The sequence below is a fragment of the Salmo salar genome, chromosome ssa01, assembly GCF_905237065.1.
Source record: "Salmo salar chromosome ssa01, Ssal_v3.1, whole genome shotgun sequence".
NCBI lineage: Eukaryota > Metazoa > Chordata > Actinopteri > Salmoniformes > Salmonidae > Salmo > Salmo salar.
Genome location: NC_059442.1, coordinates 81,760,739 through 81,778,038, shown reverse-complemented (window position 1 = coordinate 81,778,038; position 17,300 = coordinate 81,760,739). Strand labels below are relative to the sequence as shown.

General features: G+C 44.6%; 1 protein-coding gene across 4 annotated transcripts in view; it reads right to left on the bottom strand.

The window, feature by feature from the left end:
• Positions 1-17,300, bottom strand: part of ankfn1a (ankyrin repeat and fibronectin type III domain containing 1a) — a 235,321-nt gene that overhangs the window by 138,123 nt on the left and 79,898 nt on the right. For all 4 annotated transcript variants that reach the window (XM_014212996.2, XM_045723336.1, XM_014212988.2 and 1 more), the window contains exon 6: positions 14,755-14,792. In XM_014212996.2, the coding sequence (XP_014068471.1) occupies positions 14,755-14,792 (38 nt within the window). The remainder of the gene's footprint in view (positions 1-14,754; positions 14,793-17,300) is intronic.

Genomic DNA, 17,300 nt, shown 5'->3' with positions numbered 1-17,300 from the left:
CCCCATGGTGGCGGTGGGGTTATGGTACGGGCAGTGTCATGACTGACCACGAGAATCCAAATAGGTCAGATCAGGTTTGCAATGAATAACTTCAAATCAGACCCCATCTCACCCGTAGAGGGGGAAGGAAAGAACTAGTGGGGATCAACAACTCACATCCTGTTGTAAATCAAGAGAGAAGATTCAGGCCTGTGCTCTCCAAATTCATCAAAGGAATGTGCTTTGGTCAGAGAATAGTCAGAGGCGATCTATAGGACACTAATGTCATTTTGTTTGGTATTTTGTGATGTCATTAAAAATGTAATAAAGGAAATACTGTAACTTTGAAAGTATGCCCACTAAATGGATAAAGTTTCCATACTATGGGTTGTGCATGTAATATGAAAAATTATGAAAGTGTTTTTGTTAAGAGATGGAACTGATTTGAGAATTTATGTAAACGTTGTGATAACGATGTTTGTTTTCCATAACTTCGCACAGTGAGTAATCACCGCCCCGGAGTGAGGTCAGAGAGCGTGCCAGCCTGCCCGAACAGCCCCCTTTGAGCAAAAGATATGAATGATGGGTTACGAATTAACACATCAGACCAGAAATGCGTGAAGCTGCAGCTGCGCATTTAAAATGGTTTGAACTTTGAATCTCAACACGAGCTGGAGACGATAAACTCACCTCCCGCACAATCACTGGTACGGCTGATTAGCTGTCCTAAGTAAAGTATCTTCGAAAGCGGATTTAAGTTGGACCATCCTGTTACTCTGCTCAAACCACTGTATAACGCTACTCTCATCACCCCACCGGGAACCATCGATACGGCTGGCTAGCCTATCTTCAAAGAAGTATCTTCAAGAGTGAATGGAAGGAAAATCAACTCTGTAGTTCTGTTCAGGACTACATGACAAGTCACTGGATACCGGACAACTACGAAGGACAACAGTAAAAGAGTTGTTGGAACCATTTCGGACAATCAAAGCCTTACAAGCATGCCGCAAAATGGCCCAACCCCCTTTCCAACCCCCTTTCCCTTTCCAAAGTGTAAAGGATCTTTACACAATTTCTGAAAGCTGAAAATGTCCCAGTTCTTCCATGGCCTGCATACTCACCAGACATGTCACCCGTTGAGCATGACTGGGATGCTCTGGATCAACATGTACGACAGCGTGTTCCAATTCGTGCCAGTATTGAGTAATTTCGCACAGCCATTGAAGAGGAGTGGGACAATATTGCACAGGCCACAATCAACAGCCAAATCAACTCTATGCAAAAGAGATGTGTCGGGCTGCATGAGACAAATACAGAGTTTTTTTTATCCACGCCCCTACTTTTTTTTTAAAGGTATCTGTGACCAACAATCAGTGCACACGGAAGGTTTTCAGACTCCTTGACTTTTTCCACGTCTTGTTACGTTACAGTCGTACTCTAAAATTGATTAAATCGTTTTTTTCCCTCGTCAGTCTACACACAATTCCCCATAATGACGAAGCAAAAACAGTTATTTAGAAATTTTGGCAAATTGAAAAAAAAATAAAGAAATATTACATTTACATAAGTATTCAGACCCTTTACTAAATTTGTTGAAGCACCTTTGGCAGTGATTACAGCCTCAAGTCTTCTTGGGTATGACGCTATAAGCTTGGCACACCTGTATTTGGGGATTTCTCTTAATCTTTTCTGTAGATACTCTCAAGCTCTGTCAGGTTGTATGGGGATCGTCGCTGCACGGCTGTTTTCAGGTCTCTCCAGAGATGTTCGATCGGGTTAAAGTCCGGGCTCTGGCTGGGCCACTCAAGGACATTCAGAGACTTATCGCAAAGCCCCTCCTGTGTTGTCTTGGCTGTATGCTAAGGGTTGTTGTCCTGTTGGAAGGGACCTTTGCCACAGTCTGAGGTCCTGAGCGCTCCATATAAGGTTTTCATCAAGGATCTCGCTGTACTTTGCTCTGTTCATCTTTCCCACGATCCTGACTCGTCTCTCAGTCCCTGCCACTGAAAAACATCCCCACAGCATGATGCTGCTACTACCATGCTTCACCATAGGGATGGTGCCAGGTTTCCTCCTGACGTGACGCTTGGCATTCAGGCCAAAGGGTTAAATCTTGGTTTCATCAGACCAGAAAATCTTGTTTCTCATGGTCTGAGAGTACTTTATGTGTCTTTTGGCAAAGTCCAAGTGGGCTGTCATGTGCCTTTTACAGAGGAGTGGCTTCTGTCTGGCCACTCTACCATAAATGCATGATTGGTGGAGTGTAGCAGAGATGGTTGTCCTTCTGGAAGGTTCTCTCAACTCCACAGAAGAACTCTGTCAGAGTGACCATCGGGTTCTTGGTCACCTCCATGACCAGGGCCCTTCTCCCCCGATTGCTCAGTTTGGCCGGTCGGCCAGCTCTAAGAAGATTCTTGGTGGTTCCAAACTTCTTTCATTTAAAAATGATGGAGGCCACTGTGTTCTTGGGGACCTTCAATGTTGCAAAAATGTTTTGGTACCCTCTCCCAGATCTGTGCCTCGAAATAATCCTGTCTCAGAGCTCTGCGGTCAAATAATTTGACCTAATGGTTTGGTTTTTGCCCTGACATGCACTGTCAACTGTGGGACCTTATATAAACAGGTGTGTGCCTTTCCAAATCATGTCCAATCAATTTAATTTACCACAGGTGGACTCCAATAGAGTTGTGGAAAGATCTAAAGGATGATCAATGGAAACAGGATGCACCTGAGCTCAATTTCGAGTCTCATAGCAAAGGGTCTGAATACTTATGTAAATAAAGCTTCTGTTTTTTATTTTTAATACATTAGCAAAAATGTCAAAAAAATCTGTTTTCGCTTTGTCATTCTGGGGTATTTTGTGTAGATTGATGAGGATTCTTTTTTATTTAATCCCTTTTAGAATAAGGCTGTAACATATAATGTGGAAAAAGGGAAGGGGTCTGAATACTTTCCAAATGCAATGTATCTGTATTCCCAGTCATGTGAAATCCATAGATTAGAGCCAAATTAATTTATTTAAATTGACTGATTTGCTTATATGAACCGTAACTAACTTGAAATTGTTGCATGTTGCGTTTATATGTTTGTTCAGTATAGTTTGAAGCCAACATAATGGATATCACAACAACGAGAGGTGCTCAAATAAACGTAGCTTCAAGTATTGGGAGTATATAGCATTCTACATAGTAGTACAGTGTGTGAAATTTTGAAAATGTAGTCATCAAAGCTTGGATTAAGGCTGTCCCCATCAACAACAAAAAAACATTTGTCGACTGAGCATCAATTGATTGGTTGAAATTATAAAACGGGTGTTTTTCTATATACTGTACAAACACACCCTATTTTTGAATAAAATCCCCTATATATTGGCTACTGAGCTTGTCTGATGCTTTAAGCACTGCGATTAAAAATTAAGACACACAAATTACTAAAGAGGGAGCCAGAGATCAATAGCCTTACCAGAAGAAAAAACCTGGACCTGACTTTCTGCAGATTCTTCCGTTACGCTCCTGAAGTTGCCGGTAATAGGCTACACCAGCGGTCGGCAACCTTTTCCATTTGGAGTACCAAGTTATCTTGCCATTTCTACTGATCTGCGTGGCAGTTATGATTTTCATATTCTAATTTCCGTGGAACAGTTTCATATCATTTATAAAAAGTCTTCATATCTCAAAATCAATGTAACTTGGGTAATCAAAATGAAATCTAAATGAAAATGATACAAATCTAAAAGTAACTTCTATTTCCATTGCCAATATGTAAAAATAGCCTACATAAAGACAACAGATAAAAACATTGCAGCCCGCAGGTATAAAATATCCTGATAAAAATAAATATCCTATAAATCACATTGGCTAAGCATGGCCTGTCTGCAAGGAACTTGAAACATTGTATCAACTGTTAACTTGGTCAAGCTCAAAGCTCCTGCTAGCAAACTTGCAACATTGTATAAAATATTCTGGGTCCCCAGAGTTTCCAGCTGGACAGAGACACAGCTGTATGATAAGAAGTAATCAAGTAGGCCTATTTTATGACATTTCCACCGGATCAGAGTGCTAAGTTGCTAAGTTGTTATCGAAAGGGAGAGATCTGGAAAGATGTTTCAAATAGGCTACGTTGAGGAACTATTGTCATTCTCAGTGGATGTAGAAAAAATAAAAAATAAATGTTCACTTGCTTTTTGAGGTGAAGAAAACATTACTTTGAGAAGCTCCATGGAGATGGAGAGTTAAGACAATCAGAAATAGTATCAGATCCCCAAATGGGCACATTATAGGCCAACATTTACATGCAGGCCAGGTAGCCTAGGCCTACTTCTATATGTAATCAGGTGCATGTCGATACTCATGATTGACAAGAGCACTCTAAACAAAACTCTTAAATTGAATGAAATAAACCAAAACCTTTTTCTCACAAGTGTAGCCTAGGTTGTGTGCATTGCAAACAACGCATCCACTCCTACAATGACAACGGTAAAAATGTAATAATAATATATTGAATGCATTAACAGAAATTACCATAACCAAACAAGCATTGTAGATGAGCAATTATGGTAATTAACAGTAAATGTACTACTGATGCTACTGGTGTGTCACGATCGTCGTACAGAGCGGACCAAGGCGCAGCGTGAGTTGAGTTCCACATAATTTTAAATCACAGTGAAACAACAAAAACAACAAAACATCCAACGAACGTGAAGTACAGCGCGCACATAGGCACTAACTGAAACAATATCCCACAAAGCAGGTGGGAGAAAGGGCTTCCTAAATATGACCCCCAATTAGAGGCAACGATTACCAGCTGCCTCTAATTGGGAACCATACAAACCACCAACATAGAATAACTCTATGGTCAGGTCGTGACATGGTGTGCCATCCCCACGGCCTACGCAATGGATTAGTCCACTCAGACAGGTGTAAATCAGACAGGTGTCCTAAAGCACAGACAGGGAGGTGTGGGAAGATGAAGGGAGGAAGAGGGATGGAGAGGTGAAAGCAGATGAGGGGACCACTGGCACTCCAACCCCATCATGATGACAAGCACTGAAACTTCTGTTCTCTGGAACAGCAGCAGCTGGTGTGTGTGTGTGTGTGTGTGTGTGTGTGTGTGTGTGTGTGTGTGTGTGTGTGTGTGTGTGTGTGTGTGTGTGTGTGTGTGTGTGTGTGTGTGTGTGTGTGTGTGTGTGTGTTGGTTGGTTGGTTCTTCAATCCTTGTGGGGACCCAAGATCCCCAAAAGTCCCCACAAGGATAGTAAAAGAAGGAAAATTCTCCCTCGTTGGGACATTTCCCACGTCCCCATGAAGACAAAGGCTATTTTAAGCTTAGGGTTAGAATTATGGTTAGGGTAAGGGGTTAGGTTTAGGGTTTGTGTTACGAGTTAAGTTTAGGGTTACGGAAAATTGGATTTTGAATGGAAATCAATTTTAGGTCCCCACGAGGATAGAAGAACAAAACTGTGTATGTTGCCAGGCTGTCTGTTTGTGGGTGGTAGGATTGATCCAGTGTCCTAGCTTAGTAAAGCCCAGTAAATCCAGTGATCTGACGCACTAAAGCCTTTTGGCTGGCTGCAACGCACAGCTTCAGACACGTCAACAAGCACACGGATCAACACTCAATCACACACACTTTCACATAAACACACACACATTCCTCCTCTCTCCAGCTCCTTTTCTCAGCTCCCATCATGATCCAGCATTCCTCTAGAGTCTAGACTCTACAAGCTTCGCAAACACTTTATTTTTTTATTTTTTTCACCTTTATTTAACCAGGTAGGCTAGTTGAGAACAAGTTCTCATTTGCAACTGCGACCTGGCCAAGATAAAGCGTAGCAATTTGACACATACAACAACACACAGTTACACATGGAATAAACAAAACATACAGTCAATAATACAGTAGAACAAAATAAATTAAAAGTCTATGCAAATGAGGTAAGTTTAGGCAATAAATAGGCCATGGTGGCGAAGTAATTACAATATAGCAATTAAACACTGGAATGGAAGATGTGCAGAAGATGAATGTGCAAGTAGAGATACTTGGGTGCAAAGGAGCAAGATAAATAAATAAATACAGTATGGGGATGAGGTAGGTAGATAGATGGGCTGTTTACAGATGGGCCATGTACAGGTGCAGTGATCTGTGAGCTGCTCTGACAGCTGCTGCTTAAAGCTAGTGAGGGAGATATGAGTCTCCAGCTTCAGAGATCTTTGCAGTTCGTTCCAGTCATTGGCAGCAGAAAACTGGAAGGAAAGACGACTAAAGGAGGAATTGGCTTTGGGGGTGACCAGTGAGATATACCTGCTGGAGTGCATGCTACAAGTGGGGGCTGCTATGGTGACCAGTGAGCTGAGATAAGGCAGGGCTTTACCTAGCAGAGACTTGTAGATGACCTGTAGCCAGTGGGTTTGGCGACGAGTATGAAGCATGGGCCAACCAACGAGAGCGTACAGGTCGCCATGGTGGGTAGTGTATGGGGCTTTGGTGACAAAACGGATGGCACTGTGATACACTGCATCCAGTTTGTTGAGTAGAGTGTTGGAGGCTATTTTATAGATGACATCACCGAAGTCGAGGATCGGTAGGATGGTCAGTTTTACGAGGGTATGTTTGGCAGCCTGAGTGAAGGACGCGTTGTTGCGATATAGGAAGCCGATTCTAGATTTCATTTTGGATTGGAGATGCTTAATGTGAGTCAAGAAGGAGAGTTTACAGTCTAACCAGACACCCAGGTATTTGTAGTTGTCCACGTATTCTAAGTGAGAGCCGTCCAGAGTAGTGATGCTGGACGGGAGAGCAGGTGCGGGCAGTGATCGATTGAATAGCATGCATTTCGTTTTACTTGTGTTTAAGAGCAGTTGGAGGCCACGGAAGGAGAGTTGTATGGCATTGAAGCTCGTCTGGAGGTTAGTTAACACAGTGTCCAAAGAGGGGCCAGAAGTATACAGAATGGTGTCGTCTGCGTAGAGGAGGATCAGAGAATCACCAGCAGCAAGAGCAACATCATTGATCTATACAGAGAAGAGAGTCGGCCCGAGAATTGAACCCTGTGGCACACCCATAGAGACTGCCAGAGGTCCGGGCAACAGGCCCTCCGATTTGACACACTGAACTCTATCAGAGAAGTAATTGGTAAACCAGGCGAGGCAATCATTTGAGAAACCAAGGCAGTCGAGTCTGCCAATAAGAATGTGGTGATTGACAGAGTCGAAAGCCTTGGGCAGGTCGATGAATACGGCTGCACAGTAATGTCTCTTATCGATGGCGGTTATGATGTCGTTTAGGACCTTGAGCGTGGCCAGCTCTGAAACCAGATTGCAGAGCGAGAAGGTACGGTGGGATTTGAAATAGTCGGTAATCTGTTTGTTAACTTGGCTTTCGAAGACCTTAGAAAGACAGGGTAGGATAGATATATTATTTATTTATTTCTCTCCAAAACTCTTGAACGTGCCGTCCTTGGCCAGCTCTCCTGCTATCTCTCTCAGAATGACCTTCTTGATCCTAATCAGTCAGGTTTCAAGACTGGGCATTCAACTGAGACTGCTCTTCTCTGTGTCACGGAGGCTCTCCGCACTGCTAAAGCTAACTCTCTCTCCTCTGCTCTCATCCTTCTAGACCTATCTGCTGCCTTTGATACTGTGAACCATCAGATCCTCCTCTCCACCCTCTCCGAGTTGGGCATCTCCGGCGCGGCCCACGCTTGGATTGCGTCCTACCTGACAGGTCGCTCCTACCAGGTGGCGTGGCGAGAATCTGTCTCCGCACCATGCGCTCTCACCACTGGTGTCCCCCAGGGCTCTGTTCTAGGCCCTCTCCTATTCTCGCTATACACCAAGTCACTTGGCTCTGTCATATCCTCACATGGTCTCTCCTATCATTGCTATGCAGACGACACACAATTAATCTTCTCCTTTCCCCCTTCTGATAACCAGGCGGCGAATCGCATCTCTGCATGTCTGTCAGACATATCAGTGTGGATGACGGATCACCAGCTCAAGCTGAACCTCGGCAAGACGGAGCTGCTCTTCCTCCCGGGGAAGGACTGCCCGTTCCATGATCTCGCCATCACGGTTGACAACTCCCTTGTGTCCTCCTCCCAGAGTGCTAAGAACCTTGGCGTGATCCTGGACAACACCCTGTCGTTCTCCACTAACATCAAGACGGTGACCCGATCCTGTAGGTTCATGCTCTACAACATTGGCAGAGTACGACCCTGCCTCACACAGGAAGCGGCGCAGGTCCTAATCCAGGCACTTGTCATCTCCCGTCTGGATTACTGCAACTCGCTGTTGGCTGGGCTCCCTGCCTGTGCCATTAAACCCCTACAACTCATCCAGAACGCCGCAGCCCGTCTGGTGTTCAACCTTCCCAAGTTCTCTCACGTCACCCCGCTCCTCCGCTCTCTCCACTGGCTTCCAGTTGAAGCTCGCATCCGCTACAAGACCATGGTGATTGCCTACGGAGCTGTGAAGGGAACGGCACCTCCATACCTTCAGGCTCTGATCAGGCCCTACACCCAAACAAGGGCACTGCGTTCATCCACCACTGGCCTGCTGGCCCCCCTACCTCTGAGGAAGCACAGTTCCCGCTCAGCCCAGTCAAAACTGTTCGCTGCTCTGGCACCCCAATGGTGGAACAAGCTCCCTCACGACGCCAGGACAGCGGAGTCAATCACCACCTTCCGGAGACACCTCAAACCCCACCTCTTTAAGGAATACCTAGGATAGGATAAAGTAATCCTTCTAACCCCCCCCCTTAAAAGATTTAGATGCACTATTGTAAAGTGGTTGTTGTTCCACTGGATATCATAAGGTGAATGCACCATTTTGTAAGTCGCTCTGGATAAGAGCGTCTGCTAAATGACTTAAATGTAAATGTAAATATAGGTCTGTAGCAGTTTGGGTCTAGAGTGTCACCCCCTTTGAAGAGGGGGATGACCGCGGCAGCTTTCCAATCTTTGGGAATCTCAGGCAATACGAAAGAGAGGTTAAACAGGCTAGTAATAGGGGTTGCAACAATTTCGGCAGATAATTTTTGAAAGAGAGGGTCCAGATTGTCTAGGCCTTCTGATTTGTATGGGTCCAGATTTTGCAGCTCTTTCAGAACATCAGCTATCTGGATTTGGGTGAAGGAGAAATGGTGGGGGCATTGGCGGGTTGCTGTGGAGGGTGCCGGGAAGTTGACCGGGGTAGGGGTAGCCAGTTGGAAAGCATGGCCAGCCGTAGAGAAATGCTTATTGAAATTCTCAATTATAGTGGATTTATCGGTGGTAACAGTGTTTCCTAGCCTCAGAGCAGTGGGCAGCTGGGAGGTGGTGCTCTTATTCTCCATGGATTTACAGTGTCCCAAAACTTTTTGGAGTTAGTACTACAGGATGCAAATTTCTGTTTGAAAAAGCTAGCCTTAGCTTTTCTAACTGCCTGTGTATATTTGTTCCTAACTTCCCTGAAAAGTTGCATATCACGGGGGTTAATCGATGCTAATGCAGAACGCCACAGGATGTTTTTGTGCTGGTCAAGGGCAGACAGGTCTGGAGTGAACCAAGGACAATATCTATTCCTAGTTCAAAATGTTTTGAATGGGGCATGCTTATTTAAATTGGTGAGGAAGGCACTTTTAAAGAATAGCCAGGCATCATCTACTGACGGGATGAGGTCAATGTCATTCCAGGATACCCCGGCCAAGTCGATTAGAAAGGCCTGCTCGCAGAAGTGTTTTAGGGAGCGTTTGACAGTGATGAGGGGTGGTCGCTTGGTCGCAGACCCATTACGGATGCAGGCAATGAGGCAGTGATCGCTGAGATCTTGATTGAAAACAGCAGAGGTGTATTTGGAGGGCGAGTTAGTTATGATGACATCTATGAGGGTGCCCGTGTTTACGGATTTGGGGTTGTACCTGGTAGGTTCATTGATAATTTGTGTGAGATTGAGGGCATCAAGCTTAGATTGTAGGATGGCCGGGGTGTTAACCATGTCCCAGTTTAGGTCACCTAGTAGCACGACCTCAGAAGATAGATGGGGGGCAATCAATTCACATATGGTATAGAGGGCACAGCTGGGGGCAGAGGGAGGTCTATAGCAAGCGGCAACAGTGAGAGGCTTGTTTCTGGAAAGGTGATTTTTTAGAAGTAGAAGCTCGAATTGTTTGGGTACAGACCTGGATAGTAAGACAGAACTCTGAAGGCTATCTTTGAAGTAGATTGCAACACCGCCCCCTTTGGCAGTTCTACCTTGGCGGAAAATCTTATAGTTAGCTATGGAGATTTCAGGGTTTTTGGTGGTTTTCCTAAGCCAGGATTCAGACACGGCTAAGACATCCGGGTTGGCAGAGTGTGCTAAAGCAGTGAGTAAAACAAACTTAGGGAGGAGGCTTCTAATGTTAACATGCATGAAACCAAGGCTTTTACGGTTACAGAAGTCAACAAATGAGAGCACCTGGGGAATAGGAGTGGAGGTAGGCACTGCAGGACCTGGATTAACCTCCACATCACCAGAGGAACAGAGGAGAAGTAGGATAAGGGTCTGGCTAAAGGCTATACGAACTGGCCGTCTAGCATGTTTGGAACAGAGAGTAAAAGGAGCAGATTTCTGGGCACGATAGCATAGATTCAAGGCATAGTGTACAGACAAAGGTAAGGTAGGATGTGAGTACATTGGAGGTAAACCTAGGCATTGAGTAATGATGAGAGAGATATAACCACGTTTAAACCAGGTGATGTCATCGCATATGTAGGAGGTGGAACAACATGGTTGGTTAAGGCATATTGAGCAGGGCTAGAGGCTCTACAGTGAAATAAGACAGTAATCACTAACCAGAACAGTAATGGACGAGGCATATTGATATTAGAGAGAGGCATGCGTAGCCAAGTGAACATATGGGTCCAGTGAGTGGTTGGGCTGACTGGGGACACGGCGATTCAGACAGTTTGCAGTCCGATGCTAACAAGCTAACAGTTAGTAGGCCGGGGCTAAACAAGCTAGCAGTTAGCAGACCGGGTTAGCAAGCAAGCAGTTGGCAGACCGGGGCAGGCAAGCTAGCAGTTAGCAGACCGGGGCAAGCAAGCTAGCAGTTAACAGACCGGTGCTAGCAAGTTAGCCTTGGGGGTAAGTCTGTTTTTGCCTCTTCGTGCGGTGACGTCGATAGACCAGTCGTGGAATTAGTAGGGTTCCAAGTAGCTCTAGGTAGCTAGTAGGCCGAATGGGCCTTCAGCGGACGTCGCGGCTGAGGGGCCTGTTGGAGTAGAAGGGGTCCGGATATTGTAGCCCAGGAGTGAGCTTCGGTGGTAGCACAGGAGCCCTGGCCAGGCTAGCTTCAGGCTAATTGGTGCTTGCTCCGGGATGGAAACACTAGTCAGGAGTAGTCACACGGGATTGCGGTTAGCTAGTTGCGAAGATCCAGATGAAAATGTTCAGAGTTTGCGGTAGGAATCCCGGGATATGGGGGGAAAAAATTACAAATAATAATAGGTCCGTTATGCTCTGGTTTGAGTCACATTGTTCGAACTGGCGAGAGCTTTCCGAGCTAAAGGTTAGCTGATGACCGCTAGCAATGGTTTGATGACTGTTAGTTGGTAGGTAGTTAGCTGGCTAGCTTCAGTTGAGGGATTCCAGATCCGAAGTAAATAGAAATACTTTAGAAAAAAAACAGATCCACGCCACATTGGGTGAGGCGGGTTACAGGAGAGTATTTAGGAGTTGAGGTTTAGGAAAATATTTTTAAAAGATATGCGAAGAAAAAGATGTAAAAATATATAAAAAGATATACAAGGGACACGACAGGACAAAGACAAAGATGTGTGACTGCTACGCCATCTTGGATGGCCTACACTCTGGCCCACACACAATGGACTGGCAGGTAAAAGACAGAGCGACAGAGAAAAGGTACTGTACTGTTGCATCATCTCAACTCAGATAATCAAAAGACAGAGAGAAACAGCTACTGCAACACTGGCAGTCAAAGGGAGAGCAAAGTAGACAAGTGTGTGTGTATGTGAATGACTGCATATTGTGTGTGTGATCGACTGATGTTCTACACACACAATGACTACATTATCTGCAGTGAAAGCCAGTGGGGCCCGCGGAACTATTATGAAGTGCCGTTTCTGGCTGTGGGTTGCCATGGTGACACACCCAATGGTATAAGAGTGGCAGCGTTCGGAAGAGATAGGCCAGGGGATATAGCTAATAAATAGGCAATCAGGTTGATTAGTTTCATCCTGGAGGGGTTTGCGCCATTTCACACTGTCTCTGGAATTAGGGGCTTTCACAATTCTGCTTTGAGTTGAGCAAGGGAGGGTCTTGTACATGATTGCTCATGTGCCACAAGTACAAGGACGCACTCATGGACACACACACACACACACACACACACACACACACACACACACACACACACACACACACACACACACACACACACACACACACACACACTGTACTCCTCTGATAATGCCTTACAGAGGTCCATTGAGGAGTTTGAATAGAGACTTTGTAGAGGTAAGAAAGGGGACACAGCAGACCCAACACACACCCTGGGTCTAAGTAGAGGCTTTAGAGAACACATAGAAGAGATGCATTACACAAGACTATAGCCCCTCCACACACACACTACAGACAGACCCAAACCCCTCCATTCATTCATCAATCACTAGAGCCTATTGGTATGTGTGGCAGACAGGAGAAAGCTCAATGGACTTCTATAGTGATTCCATTCAAACGGCTCTTCTTTAACCTATGGTAGCCTGGTATAGGCAGAATAGGGTATGGGATTGTGTTATAGTTGATGATGTGTTGAGAAGTTTTTTATTTTTATTGTCACAATAAAAAGGTGCAATGAAATGTGTTGTTTTACAGGGGTCAGCCATGGTAGTACGGCACCCCTGGAGCAAATTAGGGTTAAGTGCCTTGCTCAAGGGCACATAGACAGATATGTCACCTTGTTGGGTATTTGAACCAGCAACCTCTTTGGTTACTGGCTCAATGTTCTAACCGCTAGGCTAGAGTACAAGCCGTACTAGAGTACTTGAGCTTTTTCTTGTTGACCTGGGGTTTAGGGTTAAAGGTTAAGGTTAGGGTAAGTGGTTAAGATCAACGTTAGAGGTTAGAAAGTGCTGTACACTACATTCTCGCCAGACATCATGACAACCATGTATTTGCAAAACACACAGATGGTTTGTGTGTGTGTGTGTGTGTGTGTCTCTCTCTCTCTCTCTCTCTCTCTCTCTCTCTCTCTCTCCTCTATCCATCTCTGTGAAATATGGAGTCAGCTACAGTATGTTGAGATGCATTCATTCCTCAGCTCTCAGAGCGTGTGTGGAGTGTGTGTGTGTGTAGCGTGAGTGTTGAGCGTGTCCTTTCCACATCAGCACACGTGTCAGACGTGTATAAAGGCCATAACAACCCATTTATGTTGGTGTATGTTTTAGTTATGTAATGTATTGATTGTTGCTGCCTTCTTGGCCAGGTCTCCCTTGAAAAAGAGACTCTGGGTCTCAATGGACTTTTCCTGGTTAAATAAAGGTTAAATAAAAAACGTTTCCACACCTCTGACATGAACATGTGTGTGTGTTTGTGTGTGTGCCTGTGCGTGCGTGCGTGCGTGCGTGTGTGTGCTTGTAGGTGGTTGTTTTGGACTTTCATGACTGAAATGTTAAAGTATCGTCTATTTCAAACGTACTAATATCAGGTGATTTGAATGTCTGGTCACCTATTGTTTGACTGTCTTCAGCCAAATGCTGATCTTTTGCCCAATTATTGTTGCGGTATAAGGGACAGTATGGTTGTACACGTGCACACACACACGCCCCCCTCCACCCAACTATGGATCCCAGATCCAAGGACACTCTGATAATACGCACATTAATCTCCATGGCTACGGAAGTCCTTGGGCATCCTAACACAGTATAATAATATTCCATCAACATGCCCCAGGTAACGGCCACTAAGCTGCCAAGGCCAGACACTGCTATCCACCTAACACTATACAGTAAGTGCTGTTGGATTGGCTAATTAACTAGCAAATGCCAAAGCTGTAAATGTGCAGTGTAATACTAATCAATGTATTACAATGCACAAAATAGCAATTATAGTTACTGGGAATTAAGTAAAATATGCAAAAGACAAAAGAATATTATACTGAGCAATTCACTATCCACAACAGGTTGGTCGCATCATGTTATCCAATCAAGAGATCTCTTACACACTCTCCATCAGAGAGACCCTATTGGCTCAGAGCAGTGAGCCCGAAAGGTCTTCGAAGAGGTTCATTATTGCTAGAACGTGGCTTAAGCTATTTATTCATTCTTATAAAATATTGTACCCTCTGCAGTGGGGACATAGAGAAAATGTGAGCTGAGAATAAACTAGAAACAAATTAGCTGAAAGCTAATGCTTTGAATGAAGAGATTTGTCAATAAACTTGTTGAGCTGCAGACTATTTACAAAAATAACTGATTGGATTTATATACTGCTTTTCCAGATGCACAAAGTGCTTAGAACGGGGGTAAAATAGACCACTATAATCAACTCCTGATTTTTCTTTACAAATCTCTCTACCGTAATTACCAGAGACTGCTCTGATAATGACATGCAAAGTCTGCGTCCCAAATAGCACCCCATTACCTTTATAGTGGACTACCTTTGACCACAACTATAGGGCTCTGGTCAGAAGTAGTGCACTATGTAGGGAAAAGGGTGCCATTTGGGACACACCCTCTATCTACAATCCCAATTGTGCAGCTGCCAGACAGCGAGACACAAGAAACGAGAGGACACTTACTTCTTCCTGGTCTCGTATCTGCCTGTGGATCCAAGACTCTGTAGAGGATGAAAAGAGAAGATCATAATTTTGTATGTTTGAGCACGGAGCTACGAATGCATAATACAACATCAATTCATGGGAAATTCCATTCTACATAAATTGTCTCAGCAAAGTGGATCAATATTTAGCCAATAGTCCCCCCACCCTTCAGTTCCCTTAGTTTTCCTGGAAAGACCAGACGTAAAGGCTAAATGGTAAAGGTTAAATAGTAAAACAGTATGTATCTCACTGAACTAAAACTGTGTTGGGAAAGCAAGACATACGTGGACTACTTCCACAGAGAATGGACGAATTAAGAAAAAGAGGAGTTGATTGATTGGAAAAGGATTCACTGAGTACAAACCAGAGATAACACGTTCAAGCAAATCCCCTTGTTTCCAACGTGGTCCCATGAAGTGAAATGTAGGGTGTAGCTATTATTCTCTTCAGATGACCTTCATACAATATTAACTGGTTTTACACTACGTGGTCAAAGGTATGTGCTCACCGAACATATCATTCCAATATCATGGGCATTAATATGGAGTTGGCTCCTACTTTTCTGGGTAGGCTTTCCACTAGCTGTTGGAACATTGCTGCGGGGACTTGCTCCCATTCACCCACAAGAGCATTAGTGAGGTGGGACACTGATGTTGGGCTATTAGGCCTGTTGGGCTAGTAGGCGTTCCAATTCATCCCAAAGGCGTTCGATGGGGCTGAGGTCAGGGCTATGTGCAGGCCAGTCAAGTTCTTCCACAAACCATTTCTGTATTGACCTTGCTTTGTGCATGTCATGCTGAAACAGGAAAGGGCCTTCCCCAAACTGTTGCAACAAAGTTGGAAGCACAGAATCGTCTAGAATGTCATTATATGCTGTAGCGTTAAGATTTCTCTTCACTGGAACTAACGGGCCTAGGCCGAATCATGAACAACATCCCCAGACCATTATTCCACTGAACTTTACAGTTGGCCTATGCATTCAGGCATGCAGTCTTCCCTGTGGCTCAGTTGGTAGAGCATGGTGTTTGCAATGCCAGCATGGTGTGTGCAACGCCAGGGTTGGGGGTTAGATTCCCACGGGGGGCCAGTACAAAAAAAAAAGAAATGTATGCATTCACTACTGTAAGTCGCTCTGGATAAGAGCGTCTGCTAAATGACTAAAATGTAAAATGTAGCGTTCTCCTGTCATCTGCCAAACCCAGATTAGTTTGTCGGACTGCTAGATGGTCAAGTGTGATTCATCACTCCAGAGAATGTGTTTCCACTGCTCCAGAGTCCAATGGCGGAGAGCTTTACAACACTCCAGCTGACGCTTGGCATTATGCATGGTGATATTAGGCTTGTGTGGCTGCTCAGCCATGGAAACCCATTTCATGAAGCTCCTGACGAACAGTTATTGTGCTGACATTGCTCCAGAGGCAGTTTGGAACTCAGTAGTGAGTGTTGCAACTGAGGACAGACTATTTTTACGCGCTACAAGCGGTCCCGTTCTGTGAGCTTGTGTGGCCTACCACTTCGAGGCTTAGCTGTTGTTGCTCCTAAACGTTTCCACTTCACAATAAGAGCACCGATAATTGACCGGGGCAGCTCTAGCAGGGCAGAAATTTGACAAACTGACTTGTTGGAAAGGTGGCATCCTATGACAATGCCATGTTGAAAGTCACTGAGGTCTTCAGTAAGGCCATTCTACTGCCAATGTTTGTCTATGGAGAATGCAAGCCGGGGTGCTCGATTTTATATACCTGTCAGAAACGGGTGTGGATGAAATAGCCGAATCCACTAATTTGAAGGGGTGTCCACATGCTTTTATATATACAGTGCATTCAGAAAGTATTCAAACCCCTTTCCATTTTCCACATTTTGTTATGTTACAGCCTTATTCTCAATCTACACACAATACCTCATAATGACAAATTGAAAACAGGTCTTAGAAATAAATAAAAAAATTCTAAACAGAAATACCTTATTTACATAAGTATTCAGACCCTTTGCTATGAGACACGAAATTGAGCTCAGGTGCATCCTGTTTCCATTGATCATCTTTGAGATCTTTCCAGAACTTAATTGGAGTCCAGCTGTGGTTAAATTCAAATGAACAGACATGATTTGGAAAGGTCCCACAGTTGACAGTGCATGTCAGAGCAAAAACCAAGTCATGAGGTCAAATTAATTGTCCATAGAGCTCTGAGACAGGATTGTGTCGAGGCACAGATCTGGGGAAGGGTACCAAAACATTTATGCAGCATTGAAGGACCCCAAGAAGACAGTGGCATCCATCATTCTTAAATGGAAGAAGTTTGAACCAACAAGACTCTTCCTAGAGCTGGCCGCCCGGCCAAACTGAACAATCGCGGAAGAAGGGCCTTGGTCATGGAGGTGAACAAGAACCCAATGGTCACTCTGACAGAGCTCCAGAGTTCCTCTGTGGAGATGAGAGAACATTCCAGAAGGACAACCATCTCTGCAGCACTCCACCAATCAGGCCTTTATGGTAGAGTGGCCAGACGGAAGCCACTCCTCAGTAA